We start from the raw sequence: 21,831 nt of genomic DNA on the forward strand, positions 1-21,831 counted from the left end.
CTGTGTCAAAGATTCATGGATGAATTGAGATTTTTTGATTTTCATTTACTTGTCAGCAACACTGCCCCTTCAGGTCACCTCCAACCACCTGAAGGTTGCAAACTTCGTGTCCAACACAGCCACGTCTTTGCGGGATACAGCTGGTTCCAACATTCTGAAACGATCAGATGTTATCCAAAATGTTCTGCCTATCTTGGCTATAGCAGAAACTCACTGCCAGTACAGTCTTTACATTAACACACATTTGTAACTATTTTTGGATTTTCAGCTGGGTTCTACTGAAAGTGGGGTACCCTTCACACCACCTTCTTCCTAATTCCCAAATTAAATCGCTCAACCTGAGAGCGACTCCCAGGAACCCTGATATGGTCACTGTTACAAGAACACTGGACAAACTGGTAGTTTTCAGCATGTGAATTGATAGACCATAATCATTGAAAGAATCTCATGCATGGAAGATAGAACTCAGAATGAAATTGGAACACCAGAAGAATCTTTCTTGTACACATTTGAACAAAATAAATATAGAAATGTAACCAACCAAGTGTCCAAGTAAGAGAAGGATTTGGACTAATAAAAGTTTCAACCTTCAACTCAGTCCAGTTGACATAACCCAGCTTAACATTTTTATTGTAGCTTTCCCTCCTGCAGACCGGAATACACACTCATACCCTGGAAAGCAGTTCCTTTTATTAACTGCATCTCACAACTCAGTCTATTGGTGTAAGCAGAGTTACATAGAAAATAGGATCAAGAGTAGGCCATTCAGCCCTTCAAGCCTGCTCACCCTTCAATATGATCGTGGCTGATCATCAATCTCAATACCATATACCCACTTTCTCTCCATAACTCTCGATCCCCTTAAAATTTAAAAATATATCCATCTCTTTCATGAATATATTCAGTGACATATTCTCCACAGTCTTCTGTGGTCGAGAATCTCTCAGGTTCATAATCCCTCCAGTGAAGAAATGGTTCCTATTCTCAGTCCTCAATGGCTCACCCCATATTCTGAGACTGTCCTCCCCGGTTCTAGATTCCCACCCGGGGAAATCCTCCTCCCTACATCTAGTCTGTCAGCATTGTTAGAACTTTATACATTTCAATCAGATCCCCCTCTCATCGTTCTTAACTCTACAGAGTACAGGCCCAGTCAAACCAATCTCTCCTTCTTGGACAGTCCTGCCATCTCCTGCTATCAGGTAAAAAGTGAGGTCTGCAGATGCTGGAGATCAGAGCTGAAAATGTGTTGCTGGTTAAAGCACAGCAGGTTAGGCAGCATCCAAGGAACAGGAAATTCAACGTTTCGGGCCAGAGCCCTTCATCAGGAATGAAACGTCGAATTTCCTGTTCCTTGGATGCTGCCTAACCTGCTGTGCTTTAACCAGCAACACATTTTCATCTCCTGCTATCAGCCGACTGAACCCTCAATGGCAGGGTCTATCCTTTCTCAGGTACAGAGATCAAAATTCCAGCTGTGGTCTCACCAGGTCCGTGTATAACTGCAGTAACACATCCCTACTTCTGAACTCAAATCCTCTTACAATGAAGGCCAATATTCCATTTATCTTCACATTTATTTACTGCAGCTGCCTGTCAACTTTCACTGATGGTGCATGAAAACTCCAAAATCTCTTTGTACCCTCACATTCCCAATATATCACCATTTCAACAATACTCTGCCTGTCTGTTTATCCCATTAAACTGTACAACCCCAGACTTAGCTACACTGCACTGCATTTGACGTGTGCTTACTCACTCACTCACTCAACTTGTCTGAGTCACCGTGAAACCTTCTTGCTCCCTCCTTACAATCCTGCTCTGGAATTTGTACCAAAGCAGCTCTCGGTCTAAGAGCTGGCATTACTGACCGTCAATAGATAATAAACACTAGTAAGAGTAAAACAAAAACTGGCTGCAGGTTCTCAACAAACCCATTCCACCCTGTTGCTATGAACCTTTATCATTCTTTCACTTCAGGTAAAATTGAAGGTTTCTAAAGATGTGTCAGATGGTAATGGCACAGCGTTATTAACGTGCATCAGTGTTGCTCCTTGCATGTAAGATAAAACAGCTGCCTGTGCTTTCATCATTGCCAATGAAACAATCACCAGATACATTTCACAATGAAGGGAGAACAGGGATCTCCTGTTTGATTCATCCAGTAAATGCACCCACTCACTCCAATGTCTCACCCCTGTGCCATCACCTCTAGGCATCAAGAAGGTGCTCATTTGCAATTGAAATGTTGAAGTATTAATTTCCGACTAACCCAGAGAGTCATGGTTTTCACCCAATACAATGCGCAAATGCAATGTTGCTACTTTAGCACCAACTAAAACAGATTGCAACAAAATATAAACAACAAACAGCATGAAACTTCACTTCACAGTCAATTGATTGGTTAAATTTGCCAGGGGAGATATCATCTTAATTAAGGACTAACAAGTTTTGAGAAGATTTGTAGCTCATGTTGAGGTTCGGGATGTAGGTTTGCTCACTGAGCTGGAAGGTTCATTTTAACGAAGCACTGCTGATGATTCCTGCTTTCTATTTATATGTTTGGGTTTTAATGTTTGGGAACATCAGCAGCACCTCATCCAGAGGCTCACTGAAGATGTTACCTAGTATGGTGATGGAACGTCTGGAAATGAACCTTCCAGCTCAGTGAGCAAACCTACATCCTGTATGTTAAGGACGAATTACTTGGATGTGTACCTTCCTTGAGTCAGTGTAAGGTTGGCTGAGCTATTGGGATATTTGGAGGGGATTGGGATGGTAATCTTTAACACTGAAAGCCCGTGAGCTGAGCCTGGCATGGGGTAGGAAGACAAATGCTGAGGATGACACAGAGTCTGGAGAGGGATACAGACAGCTTATGAGATTGGGCAAAATCTTGGCAGATGGAATGTAATGCAGGAAAATAGGGATTTATGCACTTTGGCAGGAAGAATAGAGGAGCTGAATATTACTTAAATGAGAAAGTCTGCAGAAAGCTGTCACAAATTGGGATTAGGGAGACTTCCTGAATCACAAAACGTTAACGTATGGGTTCAGTAGGTAATAGGAAGGGTAAAGCAATATTGGGATTTATTTCAAAGGGCATAGAGTATAAAGTAGGGAAGGAAAAGATACCATAGACCCAGAGGTCTATTGTCTCATTACAGAGAGATGACCGGTGGAGGTTTAACCTGAGGGTCACCAAGCCTCAAGTGACAAGGAGAGGTTGGAAAGATGGGGCACTGATGGTGACCTCGACTGGAACAGGTATTGAACTCAAGCTGTTGATATCACTCTGCATCACTTGCGAGCTGTCCAGACAACTGAACTAACCAACCACCCCATCCTTGTGAAAGAAAACTCTACAAGGTACTAGTCAGACTTCGGGTGGAAAGCTGAGAACAGTTTTGGTCCCTTTATCAAAGTCTGGATAGATTGGCAGTGGAGGCCCAGTCTCTGGATTCATTTAAGAAAGAGTTGGATAGAGCTCTCAAGGATAGTGGAATCAAGGACGATGGAGATAAGAGCTGAAAGTGTGTTGCTGGAAACGCGCAGCAGGTCAGGCAGCATCCAAGGAGCAGGAGAATCGACGTTTTGGGCCTGAGCCCTTCTTCAGGAGATAAGGCAGGAACAGGATATTGACTAAGGATGATCAGCCATGATCATATTGAATGGTGGTGCAGGCTCGAAGGGCAGAATGGCCTACTCCTTGGCACCTATTGTCTATTGTCTATTGAGGTAATGTGGAGTGGGTTCACTCAGCTGATCTGGGACATGGAGGGAGTTTCTTGAAGAATAAATTGAATAAGTTGGTCCTGCCCTCAATCGAGTTTAGAAGAATGAGGTCTCTCATTGAAGCACACAAGGGAGATGACGGGGAGATGAGGAAAGGCGGCACGGTGGCACAGTGGTTAGCACTGTTGCCTCACAGCGCCTGTAGACCCGGGTTCAATTCCCGACTCAGGCGACTGACTGTGTGGAGTTTGCACGTTCTCCCCGTGTCTGCGTGGGTTTCCTCCGGGTGCTCCGGTTTCCTCCCACAGTCACAAAGATGTGCGGGTCAGGTGAATTGGCAAAGCTAAATTGCCCGTAATGTTAGGTAAGGGGTAAATGTAGGGGTATAGGTGGGTTGCGCTTCGGCGGGTCGGTGTGGACTTGTTGGGCCGAAGGGCCTGTTTCCACACTGTAAGTCTAATCTAAGTCTAATCTAATCTAATCTCCTCAGGGGGAGTCAAAGACCAGCAGGCAACATTTCAGAATAAGGTGTCACCCATTTAAGACAAAGATGAGGGGGAATGTCTGCTCTCAGAGGGTAGTGAGTCTGTGGAATTCTTTACCCCAGAAGGCTATTGGGGCTGGGTTGTTTAAGCATATTCAACATGAGACAGATAGATAGATGTTTGGAAGAGAATCAAGGGTTATAGGGAAAAGGGAGGCAAGTGGAGTTGAGGATTATCAGATCAGCCAGGATCTCACTGAATGGATGTAGGTTTGCTCGCTGAGTTGGAAGATTCACGTTCAGACATTTCATCACCAGAGTGGGCAGCACGGTGGCACAGTGGTTAGCACTGCTGCCTCACAGCGCCAGGGACCTGGGTTCAATTCCCGACTCAGGCGACTGACTGTGTGGAGTTTGCACGTTCTCCCCGTGTCTGCGTGGGTTTCCTCCGGGTGCTCCGGTTTCCTCCCACAGTCCAAAGATGTGTGGATCAGGTGAATTGGCCATGCTAAATTGCCTGTAGTGTTAGGTAAGGGGTAAATGTCGGGGTATGGGTGAGTTGCGCTTTGGCGGGTCGGTGTGGACTTGTTGGGCCGAAGGGCCTGTTTCCACACTGTAAGTAATCTAATCTAAATCTAATCAGACTTAGATCTTCACTGTGCCTCTAGATGAAGCATTGCTATGATTCCTGCTTTCTATTTATATGTTAAGGTTTGTGATGTCATTTCCTGTGATGATTCATTTCCTGTTCCTTTTCTCAGGGGGTGGTAGAAGGGGTCGAACTCGATGTGTTTGTTGATAGAGTTCCGATTGGAATGCCATGTTTCTAGGAATTCTCGTGTGTGTCTTTGTTTGGCTTGTCCTAGGATGGATGTGTTGTCCAGTCAAAGTGGTGTCCTTCCTCATCTGTATGTAAGGATACTAATGAGGGAGGGTCACGTCATTTTGTGGCTATATGGTGTTCATGTATCCTGGGGGCTAGTTTTCTGCCTGTTTGTCCAATGTAGTGTTTGTTACAGTCCTTGCACAGTATTTTGTAAATGACATTAGTTTTACTTGTCTGTGTGGGGTCTTTCAAGTTAATTAGCTGCTGTTTTAGTGTGTTGGGGGGTTTGTGGGCTACCATGATACCAAAGAGTCTGAATGAGCCTCACCCTAGTCTAACCCTACTCAGATCCCTTGGCATCATGGGAGCTCACAAACCCACCAACCCCCCAACACACTGAAACAGCAGCTAATGAACTTGAAAGACCCTATACAGAGATGAGCAAAACTAATGTCATTTACAAAATACCGTGCAAGGACTGTCACAGGAAATATTGCCACAGGAAATGACATCACTGACCCAAAGAAATCCAAACATACAAATAGAAAGCAGGAATTGTCAACAATGCCTCATCTAGAGGCACCCTGAAGGTCTTACCTAGTCTGGTGATGGAATGTCTGAACATGAATCTCCCAGCTCAGCGAGCAAACCTACATCCAAAACCTCAACTTGAGCTACAAATCATCTTAAAACTCGCTAATCTCATTGAAATGCAGAGTGAAGGGCTGAATGGCCTACTTCCTTTCATACGTTTTATGGTGCATAAACTGTAAAGAGCTTCAATTCTCAGTCACCCACAAATATGGCTTGTAGGCACTTGGCCTGTTGAAAATCACTGGAGAGAGTTACGTCTGGCTCGGGGCTATTGCAAAGCTCAAGCACAAATCTGATGTTGAGCTGACACTTCCCGGACGGAGGGGATCCTACAGCCTTTGCATCAGCTGAGTGGGCCATAATGTTGGAGATAAGTTAAGGAAAATGAATGTTTAGACAGGAACATTATGGCCAACCAACACTGGATATTGATTTGTTTCAGTATAAGATACTGATTAAAAGTTGCATTTACAACTTACATTTATAGAACATTGAAAAGCACAGCACAGAACAGGCCCTTAGGCCCACGATGTTGTGCTGAGGTTTAATCCTAATGTAAAATATAATAACTTAATGTACGCACCCCTCAACTCACTGCTACTCATGTGCATGTCCAACAGTCGCTTAACTGTCCCCAATGACTCTGCTTCTCCCACCACAGCTGGCAATGCATTCCATGCATTCATAACTCTCTGCGTAAAGAACCTAGCTCTGATGTCTCCTTTATACCTTCCTCCTAATATCTTCAAACTATGGCCCCTCATACCAGTCAATCCTGCCCTGGGGGAAAAGTCTCTGGATATTGACTCTATCCATTCCCTCATTGCCTTGTACGCCATGGTCAGGTCTCCTCTCTTCCTCCTTCTCTCCAAAGAGAAAAGTCCGAGCTTATTCAACCTTTCATCATAAGGCAAGCCCTCCAGGCCAGGAAGCATCCTTGAAAACCTTCTTTGCACCCTCTCCAAAGCCTCTGTATCTTTCCTATAGTAGGGCGACCTGAACTGGGCAGAATATTCCAAGTGTGGTCTCACCAGGGACTTGTAGAGCTGCAGCAAATCCTCACGGCACTTAAACTCAATCCCCCAGTTAATGAAAGCCAAAACACCATATGCTTTCTTAACAACCCTATCCACTTTGGTGGCAACTTTGAGGGATCTATGTACTCAAGGTTATGTAGCACCGTTAACATGGGGAACATCCCAAGGTACATCACCTTTGTTATTACCAAACAATGGCTTTGACTCCAACCTGCAGAAAGGAATGGATTTTACACTCTCTGCTTGGTCTTGGGGAATCATCTCATACAACCCAGCAGGAGGTTCCAGCCTCCTTGACTGCCCCCTCCCTCCCTGACCCCCGTCCCACTCCCCTCCCTCTCTGACTGCTTCCCCCCTCCTTGACTGGCCCCACCCTCCCCACCCTGACTGTGACCCCCTCCCCCCAACCATTCCCTCCATCCCCGATTGGCCCCTCCCTCCCCGACCATCTCAGCCTCCCTAACCACCCCCTCCCCTCTCTGGCTTTTCTCAATTTTACCACCCGCATGGACGTTGTTGAGAGGTCTCCTTCCAGAGGGTCAATTAATGCCAACTGGAGGGTGTCCTCCTGCAGGGGAAGGGGAGTGCCATGGATCTTGGGTAACTCAACCTGAGGAAATATTCAAACAAGTGGGGAAGTTGTGTTGGGTGAGGTGGGGTTGGTGGGGCAGTGTGAAACTAGGGACTCAGGTCATTCCCATTGTGGGGGAGTGTCTGTCCTCATGGATCAGGGCAGGGTCTGGGAGTGTGATTGAGGAGTGTGGTACGAATGAGGCTAACTGACGAGTCACTCAGCAGCTGAACTCTGTATTTAATTGTTTCACTTTTCCTGAACAGACTATCTAATTAATTTCATTGGAACCTTTTGAGAAAGGGTCACTGGACCAGAAACGTTAACTCTGATTTCTCAGCACAAGATGCTGCCAGGTCTATAGAACAGAGAACATTCTAGCAGTCCAGGCCCTTCGGCCCTCGATGCTGTTCCCACCTGTGGAACCAATCTGAAGCCCATCTAACCTACACTATTCCATTCTCATCTATATGTCTATCCAATGAAAAGACCTGCTGAGCTTTTCCAGTAGCTTCTGTTTTTGTTTCTGATTTACAGCATCTGCAGTTCTTTTGGTTTTTCTTTGGAATTTCTCTTGGAATATTTCAAGCTGCACTTTAACACGGTTACAATCCAAACAACTGCAGGTTAATGCAAACTTCAAGTCTTTGTCCATGCAATTCCAGCACAGGATTGATTTTAAACTTCATTACTTACCCGTTCGCTTCTTCCGTAAGGTAGCTTGAAGTGGAAAAAAAAAGCAAGATTAATTTTTAAATACCTTGAAAAGGACTGACGGTGAATTTTCTTTGCACTTTTTCAGAGCAGCTTTATTTCAGGACAGGTACAGCTCAGAATTTCTCCCACTCGACTGCGTTAACTACATCTCAGGTTTTCAAAAGTGTTTCTGAAAGTTATCACGGAGTCTTTCGCTGCTGCCGTGTCAACCTTCTCTACTTCAGAAATAAACCTGTTTACAGTTTGTTCCTTTGGAGAGAGTTTATCACAATGTTCCCTGTTACTGGGCTGTTACTATCTCACATTAGCTGGAATAATTTACCTTAACATCTCTTTATTTCAAGTTTAGTAATTAGACCCAGTGTCTCTTGTACTCTCTTTCTTCCCCTATGCTGAAATAAACCAGGCTCTGAATTTGCTCAAAAATTGAAACTCAGCATTTCTTTTCCCCAACAAAATGTGTATGTAGTGAGATAATCCAGGTTTGTGCTAGCGTGCTGCTGATCTCGAGATTCCTTGATTGTTTAGTCACACTCTAAGTAGTTCAATAACAGATCCCATCCCTTCTCTCTGCCTCCTCTACCCAATGCACAATCCAGCACTGAACCCTGCTTTGAACAATTGCACATTTACCCTCAACTGAATTGTTGTAATGCAAAGCCATGGCCCTATCAGCAGGCACAGCAATGACGCCAGGGCTTTTTCTCAAAATCAGCACCATTTGGAAAAACAGCATCAGAATCTGTTACAAGAAAAAAACAAAAGTTCCACAACTGTATCTTCATAAACTGTATGTCATACATAATCTGCAGAAAAGGATGGAATTAAGTTTTAACTTTCGTAAAGTCAAAAAGAGAGATTGAGAAAAGGTGGAAGTTCCATTGATTTCTGAACAAGGATCACAAAACACATTTTATATTCCAGCGTAGTAGCATATTTATGCTTCAAGACATACAGGCTAAAACAGAGCCAGTCAGATTGCTTTACATTCACAAATATTAAATGCTGCATTTCCTGTGGTTATCGATGTTGTATTTTCTGCCTCACAGATTTGCAGAGATGACACTGGTGTTTATTCAACACTTTTAAAGCTTCTGCTCTCATACTTGCAGCTTTTTTCAATGTGCTCATGGGATGTATGTGTTTAACTTGCTCCACTTTCAAGGAACTAATGGGTTTATATTGACCTGGCCCTGCACTTCCTGTGGGTCAGCCATTCCTCATGGTGCAACTGTCAATGAACAACAAGAACAAAGAGGCTCTGAAGGTTAAAAACACCACACACCTTGGACCATATTCATGGCAATTACAAAATAAAAATAACATGATAGTTGTGTTGCTGGCCCAGTAAACCAAAAACCTGGAACAATCATTTAGAGACTTACATTCAAAACTTAAAATGGAATTTAACTCCACTCCAAGAAATCTGGAATGAAAGGCCGGTATTGAATGTCCAATAAATGCTGGCCATGAATTATGACAATCCATTTGACAACATACTGAACTATCAGGTAGGTTATTTGGTTGTCTACTTTACAAGACTATATCAGAGACAATCCTTTTGTATACAAACTGCACAAAGTCCACTAAAGGGCTAGACTGCTTAAAAGCTGAGTAATTCCAACCACAAAGACAATGGGTGTTACATTATTCTGTGTCTGAGAATGATAGCAGTGGTTAGCACTGCTGCCTCACAGCACCAGGGTCCCAAGTTCAATTCCCACCTCAGGCAACTGTCTGTGTGGAGTTTGCATGTTCTCCCCTTGTCTGTGTGGGTTTCTTCCGGGTGCTCCGGTTTCCTCCCACAGTCCAAAGATGTGCAGGTCAGGTGAATTGGCCATGCTAAATTGCCCGTAGTGTTAGGTGAAAGGGTAAATGTAGGGGAAGGGGTCTGAGTGGGTTGCGCTTCGGCGGGTCGGTGTGGACTCGTTGGGCCGAAGGGCCTGTTTCCACACTGTAAGTAATCTAATCTAATAATGTTCTCTAAATCTCTGCTGTCACATTCTTTCTGCAGTGTTAGCATTAATTGGTGCCATGACAGAACTGATTTGATATCTGTTAGTATGCAGATTGGCATCGACAGATGTGCATGTCATGTAGGACAAATACAATTCATCCAAGTAATTTATATCATGGATCTCTTCCAGCCAAAACTGATGTAATGGTACATTATAAATAGGTACATTATAAATGGGTAAATTATAAATGGGTACATTATAAACAGGTACATTTTAACTGGGTACATTATAAACGGGTGTTGTGGGAGTGGAGAAAGTTGGCATGAGTCTAGTGAACAGAAGAGGGCACACTGTTCGGCAAGACCCAGCTGGTTTAATCTGTCTGGGAACCTCGAAAAGCATCTCCTTGCTGGGGGAGGGGCTGGAGACACTGCAGAAGGTAGCAGGAAGTTTGAAGGATATAGGAGAGAGACTGGCACCCACAAAGACTTCAATTTTTGGGACAATTGTTCATGTGTGAGCTGATTCAACCTCATCAGCAGCAAGAAATGTGCAGTCCACAACTCAGTAAGAAATCAGATGAAGTTAGTTTCAAGCTTTGACAAAGGGTCAGTTAGACTCAAAACGTCAGCTCTTTTCTCTCCTTACAGATGCTGCAGACCTGCTGCGATTTTCCAGCATTTTCTCTTTTGGTTTCAGATTCCAGCATCTGCAGTAATTTGCTTTTATCCAGATAAAGTTAGTCATTGGCGCGTACCAGACCTGGTCCTTCAGAACATCATTAGGCTCACAGACCCATAAAAGGATTTGAAATTGATTAGAAAATACCTATATTGAACTGATTCGATATCTGTTAGTGTGCAGATTGGCATCAACAGATGTGCAGTTTACTAAGGACAAATACAACTCCCTTTAAAGAGATTGATTAGAAAATATCCATCAACCTGATCAAGAGTTAATATTGTCTATCTGCAACCAAATGTTATGCTTAAGGTCTGTGCATGGCACCTGAGTCCCATTCCCTTCCTGCTAAGAAATGCAGTTCCTGCTACAGTGTTTCAGCTCAGAGATACATTGTTCGTGAAAGACTTTACTCTTGTGAGTGTGAATTCTACACGTATCAGGTCAGGAGGAGCCCTTTACAAGTTACTACAGGAACAGAACACTCTCTTGGATAAAGTTCGATTCCCTGATAGTTTGGAAAAGAAATTCCAGATTATTTGACCTGAGTTTTGACCCTGTCCTGGAGATGCTTCCAGTGGGAACAAAAAGTGCTGGAAATCACAGTGCGTCACGCAGCAGCTGTGGAGAGAGAGGAAATGACTCTTCGGCAGAGTGGATGTTTCCCATGGGATCAGACTGTGTTCTTTGGGATAATCGAAATGACAAAGCTGAAAGAATCAGTGTCTTTATCCATCTGTCATTGGTTGTATGTTGGTCTCACCTTTGCTGCTGAATCAGATGGGTTGATAAAGACCAGACCACCCTGGTTCAACATCCCAGGAAATATATGACAAACTACACCATCGCACAGCAACAGAAAGGAATTTGGAGGATGTCCCATTCTGAGCTGAGAGGTGCCATTCCTGCTAACACTTGCTGTGGACAATCCCTTGCTGTTCAATAAAAGAGTCACTGAAGGCAGCAAGGCACTCCAAGTAAAGCAGAGGTTTTTACAAGTGATACATCTGGCTGTAATCATTCTTCCTGCTCTACAGTCCGGTAGAGAAAGCAATGACCTAGTTTCAACACATCCAGGGAAACCTCAGTGTGGTCAAAATCATTAGAAAAAGAATCATTCCCAGCATTTGGTGACCAGTCTGTAACTTCAGCCTGAACTGAGGCGACTGTTTTTTGCTCCAAATGTAACAGTTTGTATAAGTTCCAGGACAAAATACCATGAACTGTGACTGGAGATTGTGTACTGCAATGCACGCCACTTATAGCAACTGGCTATAGATAGTAAAATTATTAGCAGAACACGATTGTTCAAGTTGGGTACAGTGAAAAAATTAAAACAGATTCACAATTACTCTGCACAACATATAACCTATCATATGTCCCTGATTATTGTAAATCACAGCAGCATGACCTACCTGTCCCAGAGGTGTGTAACACTGAACAGGTTGGTTCAACAATATCCCCAGTACCAAAATGAACAATATTTTGTGCCACATAAAAGCATGTTTATGGCCCGTACTTGGTATCTGAGTCCCATCTCTTTTCTGATAAGGAATGTTATTCTTGCATTTCTAGTTGGCCACAGTTTTTCGGCTCAGAGATACATTGTGGAGGTTACTTTGTCCTTTCATGAATTGTGCATGGGTTCAAGCTGGGGCCAATACGGGTCACCTTACCAACAAGATACAAGAGTGAAAGACATATCTGCACATGGCCGATTGTTCAGCCAGAGGGCTAATAGAAATGCGTCTTCCACCAAAAAGAATGACAGACAATGCTGGCTTCAAGCAAAACAAAACATCAAAACCTTTTGTTAACTTGTTGAGGTGACTGTGCTGCAGTGTGGGGAATTCAGAGCTATTTGGGGAAATAGAAGGAGTAGGTATTCGTCTACAAAAACACTCCCAAGGCCAAATATACTGGGACAATAGGGAATGGCCACTAAGCTGATATTGAGAAATCTGTTTCAGAATGAGCCTTCAATAATTGTCACCATGGAGACCATGTCATCGTGGTCCAATGTTTTTCAGAGGGCCAAGTTAAATTGGAGCAGGAGGAAAAAAACTCAGAACCATACTTTTATAGACAACACTAAATCTCTAACATTAAAGCAAAGGATCAAGGTCACTCAAAACACTTCTGCCAATATTACCTTGTTTAATTTACCTTGTGGCTACAAGACCAGATCAAAGGCTACGAACACTGCAGTGAGTAACTCACCTCCTGACTCCCCAAAGCCTGTCCACCATCTACAAGGCACAAGTCAGGAGGGTGATGGAATATTCCCCACTTGCCCCTGGATGGGGGCAGCTCCAACAACATTCAAGAAGCTTGACACCATCCAGGACAAAACAGCCACTGAATTGGCACCACATCCACAAACATCCCCTCCCTCCTTCACTGATGCTCAGCGTGAACTATCTACAAGATGCACTAGTGCGCTTTGAGAAGATTTGTAGCTCAGGTTGAGGTTCTGGATGTAGGTTTACTCGCTGATCTGGAAGGTTCATTTTTAGACGTTTCATCATCCTACTAGGTATCATCTTCAGTGAGCCTCCGGATGAAGCACTGCTGATAATTAATGCTCTTTTAGTTGATGTCATTTCCTATGGTGATGTCATTTCCTATGGCGATATCATTTCCTGTTCTTTTTCTCAAGGGTAGTAAATGGGGTCCAAGTCAATATGTTTGTTGATAGAGTTCTGGTTGGAATGCTATGCTTCTAGGAATTCTCGTGCATGTCTCTGTTTAGCCTGTCCTAAGATGGATGTGTTGTCCCAGTCAAAATGGTGTCCTCCCTTATCTGTATGTAAAGACACCAGTGAGAGAGGGTCATGTCCGTTTGTGGCTAGTTGATACCCTGCAGAGATCCACCAAAGATCCTTAGACAGCTCCTTCCATCTAGGAGGACAAGGACAGCAGATACATGGGAGCACCACCCCCTGCAAGTTCCACTCCAAGCCACACACCACCCTGACTTGGAAATATATTGTCATTTCTTTAGTATCACAAGCTCAAAATCCTGGAATTCCCTCCCTAAGGGTGATTGTGGGACTACCCACAACACATGGACTGCAGCGGATCAAGAAGACAGCTCACCTCCACCTTCCTAAGGGACAGCTAGGGACGGGTAATAAACTCTGGCCCTGCCTGGGATACCCATGTCCCATGAGTGAATAGCAGAGAAACAATGTGAGCTGGCTGCAGTTGGTTTGCCTCGAGGTGATCGGGCCTGGTGCTGGCTGCCTTCGGTACCAGCTAAAGTTGGAAGAGGGAGGAGGGGCAGATGCAGAGACACGTTCCCATTCCTGTGTCTGTCACTAGGCTAGCACCTGTTTCTCACACAGTCCTCTGACACCTGGCACTAGGTGTGTTTCACATTGAAACCTGTCTGTTTAGGGTCAGGATTGGCTTTTGGACACATGACAGCAGCCACAGTGTTGCAAAAGCCAGCTGGAACAGAGCTGGATTTCAGGCCCAAGCTTTCTTGTTGTGGATTTTCATCAGCTGGAAACATGTCAAAGAGCTAAACATCTCCTGCTGAATGTCATTGCTTTTTTTTGAAATAACTTGTCTGTATTGCGGAATGCAGTTGATCTGTTGTTTATATATTCTGCCCCACCCAGAAAACAAGTTAGGGGGCAGACTGAGTGAATTACTAGAGATAATTTCCATTCATTGAAGAAGCTTGAAAATTAAGGGTTTTTTTGGGGCACATGACTCTAATCAAAATGATGGCTCGGCCGGGAGAACTGGGTAAATGGTTGAGCAGAGTTTGTCAGTGGTCTTCATTTGTTGAAAACAAAGTTACTCACTGGCGAAGAATTAGTCACTGAGTATTTATCAAGTTACCATTCTTGAACAAGTTAATTCATGTTTTACTGTAGGACTGAAGTGTAACTTCCCTACTGTTGTATTCAATACGACTCATGATAAATTAGAAGATTGTTTGATTTACAAAGTACTTGCTGTACCTGCATACTAACCCTTTACGATTCATGTACAAGGACACCCAGGTCGCTTTGCATCTCAGAGCTCAGCAACCTCTCACCATTTTGACAATATGCTTTTTAGTCTTTCTGCCAAAATGGACACTTTCACATTTTCCCACATTATTCTCCATTTTCCGGATCTTTGCCCATTTGCCTTCAAGCAAGTCATTTATATAAACTGTAAAAAATTGTGGTCCCAGCACTGATCCCTGTGGCATAGCACTTGGTATATCTTGCCAACTTCAAAAAGCCCTACTTAAGCTAACTGCTTCATGGTGGCCAGCCAGTCTATTCATGCCAACTTACTAAGTCAATGTTGGAAATTGCTTCTGCATCCCTCTCTGACAAACATTCCAACTTCCAAAACTGACCGATATATACTCTCTGAGCAACAACAGATGCATTTATCATTATTTTGTTCTGTCATCTTGAGCCTGGACTTATAAAATCTATAATCACAGATTTAAAACCAAAGGTTTCATTGACTGGTCCACCATTTAAACGATCTCAGGACGTGTAAAAGTAGCTCCATGACAGAGTGAGAGCACTCCGCTGGAAGAATCCTCTTCGATTTGCACGCCTTGTTTCCTTTGCCTATATTTGCTTCCTCTCATTCTCGGTTGCCTCTCGTCTGCCAGCACTGGCCCCTCCATCAACTATTCTTCACACAACCATCTTGCCATTTGATTTCCCCCTAACTTACAAAGACCCACATAAAAATGCCGATCCTGGAAGTGCTCTGAGCTGTTCCAGTAAAGGTTCACTCCCCGTCACCCACCCAATTTGGACACTACCTTGGATTTGTCCCTATCGAGGAAATGCCCACGAGGTATAGATTGCTACAAAAATGTGAGCAGCTGTTTGAGCTAAAGGCAGGGATTGCTCTCCTCTGCCACAAAGTCACATTCTTCCAAACAGCGTGAGTAAGCAACGGAGTCTACACGGTGTGTTCTTCTCAGGATAGAAGCCTGGTGTTCCACAAAGGTCAGGGTTGGGACCACAACTTTTCACTTCACACATTAACGATCTAGATGAAGGATCCAAGGGCATTCTGGCTACATTTGTAGACAATGCAAAGATAGGTAAAGGAACAGGTAGCATTGAGGAGGCAGGAGCTGCAGAAGGATTTGGACAGGTTGGGAGAGTGGGCAAAGAAGTGACAGAAGGAGTATGTGGGAAAATGTGAGGTCATGCACTTTGGTCGGAAGAACAGAGACATGGACTATTTTCTAAATGGGGAGGAAATTCTGAAATTTGAAGTACAAAGGGTTTGTCTTAAAGTAAACTTGCAGGTTGAGACTGTAGTTAGGAAGGTAAATGCAATGTTGCCATTCATCTCGAGAGGGCGAGAATATAAAAGCAGGGATGTAGTTCTGAGGCTGGATAAGGCCCTGGTCAGACTACATTTGGAGTATTGTGTTCGGTTTTGGGCCCCATATCCCAGGAAAGATGTACTGGCCCTGGAACGGGTTCAGAGGAGGTTGATGAGAATGGTCCTGGAATGAAAAGCTTAACATATGAGAAATGTTTGAGAACTCTGAGAGCATTTATGATAGAGTTGAGAAGGATGAGGGGGGATCTAATTGAAACATACAGAATACTGAATGGTCTGGACAGAGTGGATGTTGGGAAGATGTTTCCATTGGTGGGAGAGATTAGGCACAGCCTTAGAGTAAAGAATGGAGGTAAGGAGAAACTTCTTCAGTTAGAGAGTGGGGAATCTTTGGAATTCATTGTCACAGAAGGTTGTGGAGGCCAGGTCAATGACTGCATATAAAACAGAGATAGCTAAGTTCTTGATTGCTAACGGGATCAAAGGTTACAGGAAAAAGACGGAAAATGGGGTTGAGAACCCTATCATGAGAAATTAAGGACTGTAGATGCTGGGGTTCAGAACCAAGCGTGTGGGCTGGAAAAGCACAGCCGGTCAGGCAGCATCCGAGGAGCAGGAAAATCGACGTTTCGGGCAAAAGCCCTTCAGGAATTCCTGATGAAGGGTTTTTGCTCAAAACATTGATTCTCCTGCTTCTCAGATGCTGCCTGACCTGCTGTGCTTTTCCAGCACCACACTCTCGACTTGAGAAACTTATCAGTCATGATTGAATGGTGGAGCAGGCTTGATGGGCTGAATGGCCTCTTTTCTGTTCATATGTCTTCTGGTCTTCTGTTACCTTCTCTCTCACACTCACAGTCCTGAATCATTCTTGTTGGCATTGGGTTGGTTCCAACGTTTCAAGCTAATGTTCTCAATCTCCAAATTAAACAGAGGATTGAGGCTAATCACATTCCCAAATCCATCAGGAATTCTTTCAGCAGCTGGGTAATGAAACGGTTTGTTTTGGAACATTCCACCCCAGCTGATTAAACTCTCATTAGTTTCTTTTACTTCAAAGGCAATGGGCTTCAGTAAAACAGTGTCAATATCTGAGTGGAGAATTGGAGGCGTTTTCCACCAGACAGCACAGCCCTCTGTATGAGTTGTGTCCATAGTCACATGCCAGTCCATGAATGAGCCTTTGAATGGTGTGTAAAGCTGCCTTCAGTTCCCTTTTGAAAGCAGTCCATCAAATGTGGTTAGCACTGCTGCCTCACTGCGCCAAGGACCCGGGTTCGATTCTGCCCTCGGGCAACTGTCTGTGTGGAGTTTGCAATTTTAGATTAGACTAGATCACTTACAGTGTGGAAACAGGCCCTTCAGCCCAACAAGTCCACACTAACCCGCTGAAGCGCAACCCACCCATACCCCTACATTTACCCCTTACCTAACACTACGGGCAATTTAGCATGGCCAATTCACCTAATCTGCACATTTTTTTTGGAGTGTGGGAGGAAACCGGAGCACCCGGAAGAAACCCACACAGACATGGGAAGAATGTGCAAACTCCACACAGTCAGTTGCCAGGGGCGGGAATTGAACCCAGGTCTCTGGTGCTGTGAGGCAGCAGTGCTAACCACTGTGCCATTTTCTCCCTGTGTCTGCATGGGTTTCCTGTGGGTGCTCCAATTACCTCCCACAATTCATAGATATGCAAGATAGGTGAATTGGCCAGGCTAAATTACATCTCTTCACATCTGGGTGTTCTTGTACACCAGATAAGCATGCAGGTACAGCAGGTAGTGAAGAAGGCTAATAGCATGCTGGCCTTCATAACAAGAGGGATTGAGTGTAGAAGCAAAGAGGTTCTTCTGCAGCTGTACAGGGCCCTCGTGAGACCACACCTGGAGCATTGTGTGCAGTTCTGGTCTCCAAATTTGAGGAAAGACATTCTGGCGATTGAGGGAGTGCAGCGTAGTTTCACGAGGTCAATTCCTGGAATGGTGGGATTACCTTACACTGAAAGGCTGGAGCGATTGGGCTTGTATACCCTTGAGTTTAGAAGACTGAGAGGGGATCTGATTGAGACATATAAGATTATTAAAGGATTGGACACTCTGGAGGCAGGAAACATGTTTCCACTGATGGGTGAGTGCCGAACCAGAGGACACAGCTTAAAAATACGGGGTAGACCATTTAGGACAGAGATGAGGAGAAACTTCTTCACCCAGAGAGTGGTGTACAAGAACACCCAGATCTCTCTGTACTGCCCCTTTACCTAAATTGATTCCATTTAGGTAGTAATCTGCCTTCCTGTTCTTGCCACCAAAGTGGATAACCATACATTTATCCACATTAAACTGCATCTGCCATACATCTGACCACTCACCTAACCTGTCCAGGTCACCCTGTAATCTCCTAACATCCTCCTCACATTTCACCCTGCCACCCAGCTTAGTATTATCAGCAAATTTGCTAATGTTATTGCTAATACCATCCTCTATATCATTAACATATATTGTAAAAAGCTACGGTCCCAGCACAGATCCCTGCGGTACCCCACTGGTCACTGCCTGCCATTCCGAAATGGAGCTGTTTATCACTACTCTTTGTTTCCTATCAGCCAACCAACTTTCAATCCAAGTTAGTACTTTGCTCCCAATACTCCAAAAAGTGGATAAATCCACAGGACCTGATCAGGTGTACCTGAGAACTCTGTGGGAAGCTAGGGAAGTGATTGCGGGCCTCTTGTTGAGATATTTGTATCATTGATAGTCACAGGTGAGGTGCCAGAAGACTGGAGGTTGGTAAACTTGGTGCCATTGATTAAGAAGGGTGGTAAGGACAAGCCAGGGAACTATAGACCAGTGGGCCTGATGTCAGTGGTAGGCAACTTACTGGAGGGAATCCTGAGGGACAGGATGTACATGCATTTGGAAAGGCAAGGACTGATTAGTGATAAACATGGCTTTGTGTGTGGGAAATCATGTCTCACAAACTTGATTGAGTTTTTTGAAGAAGTAACAAAGAGGATTGATGAGGGCAGAGTGGTAGAGGTGATCTATATGGACTACACTAAGGCATTCAACGAGGTTCCCCATGGGAGACTGGTGAGAAAGGTTAGATCTCGCGGAATACAGGGAGAACTAGCCATTTGGGTACAGAACTGGCTCAAAGGTAGAAGACAGAGGGTGGTGGTGGAGGGTTGATTTTCAGACTGGAGGCCTGTGACCAGTGGAGTGCCACAAGGATTGGTGCTGGGTCCTCTACTTTTCATCATTTATATAAATGATTTCCTTGCGAGAATAAGAGGTACGGTTAGTAAGTTTGCTGATGACACCAAAATTGAAGGTGTAGTGGACAGCGAAGAGGGTTACCTCAGATTACAACAGGATCTGGACCAGATGGGTCAATGGGCGGAGAAGTGGCAGATGGAGTTTAATTCAGATAAATGCGAGGTGCTGCATTTTGGGAAAGCAAATCTTAGCAGGACTTATACACTTAATGGTAAGGTTCTAGGGAGTGTTGCTGAATAAAGAGACCTTGGAGTGCAGGTTCATAGCTCCTTAAAAGTGGAGTCGCAGGTAGATAGGATAGTGAAGAAGGCGTTTGGGATGCTTTCCTTTATTGGTCAGAGTACTGAGTACAGGAGTTGAGAGGTCAAGTTACAGCTGTGCAGGACATTGGTTAGGCCACTGTTGGAATATTGTGTGCAATTCTGGTCTCCTTCCTATCGGAAAGAAGTTGTGAAACTTGAAAGGGTTCAGAAAAGATTTACAAGGATGTTGCCAGGGTTGGAGGATTTGAGCCAAAGGGAGAGGCTGAACAGGTTGGGGCTGTTTTCCCTGGAGCTTTGGAGGCTGAGGGGTGACTTTATAGAGGTTTATAAAATCATAAGGGGTGTGGATAAGGATAAATAGACAAGGTCTTTTCCTTAAGATGCGGGAGTTCAGAACTAGAGATTTAAAGTGAGAGGGAAAGATTTAAAAGGGATGTAAGAGGTGAAACTTTCACCCAGAGGGTGGTGTGTGTATGGAATGAGCTGCCAGAGGAAGTGGTGGAGGCTGGTACAATTGCAACATTTAAGAGGCATTTGGATGGGTATATGAATAGGAAGGGTTTGGAGGAATATGGGCCGGGTGCTGGCAGGTGGGACTAGATTTAGTCAGGAGAACTGGTTGGTATGGACTGAAGGGTCTGTTTCTGTGCTGTACATCTCTATGTCTCCATGTCTCTGTGACTCTATTGCTCTACGAATATGTGACTCTGCTACTCGGTGACTCTGCAACTGTATGACTCTGCGACTCGATGTGTGTTGTCTTCTCAGCAGGTACGTATGGCCTCCACATTGTCTATTCGGTGTATCATGCCTTTCAAGTTGTCGTTGCAGAAGTGCAGACTTACAAGTGACAGTGAAGTAATGCTCACTCTTTCAGTGGGACAAATAATATGTGATATTGAATTCCTTATGACTCCTCCATCCTCAGCTAAAATGCCAGGGGGTGGTGGGCGGGTAAGAGAGAGGCAATGCCCAATGAAGGGGACACTGGCTGCCCTTCCCACAGCCATTTTAGGATCAGTTGGCCATTAACTGGGACGTCTGATCTTTGGGATCCACCCAATCTTGCTTTAAACCTCCAGTACATTGGGACAGCAGTGTGCAGTGTTAGATCAGGATTGGGGTCAATCCTAGCTTCAGATCCAGCAGACAGGCCATGGTGGTTTGGGAAGAGGGGGTGGGATAGGGCAGGTCAAGAGAGAGTGCACTGCCCCCTCCCTGCACTGATTCCCCTCCCTGACCAACACCAGCTCATTCAGGGAAACATGGCATTTGGTCAGGGCTGCTGTTGGTACTAGTTCCTTCACAATGATGGTCAGATGGAGCAAAGGACCATTTTAATTGTTCACTCAAGGATCTCAATTGGCTCATCATCAGGTATGTTGCCCAATGCCAACCTCACCATCTGTATACCTGCATCGAGAGCTGGGTTAAGCAGCTGTTGCCCTCCTTCCAACTCCTTGGAGGGCCAATGTCAAATTCATCATCACCATAAACGAGACATCTGGGTAATTGGGACTGTTGTTCCATGTTGTGTGATGATGTTGGGATTAGGGCCATTGCATAGCCTCTAATAACCCCTCTTAGTTTACGTGAGGGGGAATGGTGACAGTGTTAGGGACTGACCTGTACAGATTCACTCCCTGAGTATAAAGTCAACAATGACCATTTTCTGCTGAACACTGTGCGAGATGGTCAGTCTCATGGTAAAACAATAGCAAGCATCAGAAAGAAAGCACCGAGTCACTTAGTGCACGCAATTAACACCAACAGAGATGAACAAGCAGAGGATTCCCCTTTCAAACATCACAGCAATTGACACCTGGGAACTGCATCTTTGGAAGCATGTCATGGTCATCATTTACAATTTTTCTTGGTAACTAAGAGACTGACCCCACACCAAACTGTGGAGATACTTGAACAGAATACAACTCTTCTTGGAACCATTCTGCTTTGATACCATGTTAACATTTCAAATACACAGCCTGGCTAAACAGCCTAGCTCAGCAATACACCAGTGCGTACGGGGGGAGGGGGTTGCAACCCAGACTGGTCTTTATTCATTCCATTTCTTGTGTAACATCCCTTCCTCACCGTGTGGATTTGTACTGTGTAGCGTGAACCGAGTACCTATTGCTCCAGTATTTAGTCTGGGTTTAGACAGTGTTAGGAAGCATTATTAAGGGTAGGTTGTGTTCAGAAACTTTATTGTTAGGTAGTGCTCACGTAAGGTAGTACTAGCAAGTCTGGAAACTGTTAGCTTCACTAGACAACAGTAAGCCATTATGTTACACTAAGAACAGACTGAAACACTGATGGCATAATGGGGCCACAGGGAGGGTGAACAGATAACAGGACATTG

At 44.4% G+C, this 21,831-nt stretch overlaps 1 protein-coding gene across 7 annotated transcripts in view; it reads right to left on the bottom strand.

Annotated features, from left to right (window-relative positions):
• The window catches only part of LOC132824520 (SH3 and multiple ankyrin repeat domains protein 2-like), a 1,314,713-nt gene that overhangs the window by 65,471 nt on the left and 1,227,411 nt on the right, over positions 1 to 21,831 (bottom strand). For 4 of the 7 annotated variants that reach the window (XM_060839149.1, XM_060839145.1, XM_060839144.1 and 1 more), the window contains one exon: positions 7,944 to 7,967. The exons of the other annotated variants lie outside the window; for them this stretch is intronic. In XM_060839149.1, coding sequence (XP_060695132.1) covers positions 7,944 to 7,967 — 24 coding nt within the window. The remainder of the gene's footprint in view (positions 1 to 7,943; positions 7,968 to 21,831) is intronic. 7 annotated transcript variants of the gene reach the window in all.

This window comes from Hemiscyllium ocellatum, chromosome 18 (genome assembly GCF_020745735.1).
Source record: "Hemiscyllium ocellatum isolate sHemOce1 chromosome 18, sHemOce1.pat.X.cur, whole genome shotgun sequence".
NCBI classification, from domain to species: domain Eukaryota; kingdom Metazoa; phylum Chordata; class Chondrichthyes; order Orectolobiformes; family Hemiscylliidae; genus Hemiscyllium; species Hemiscyllium ocellatum.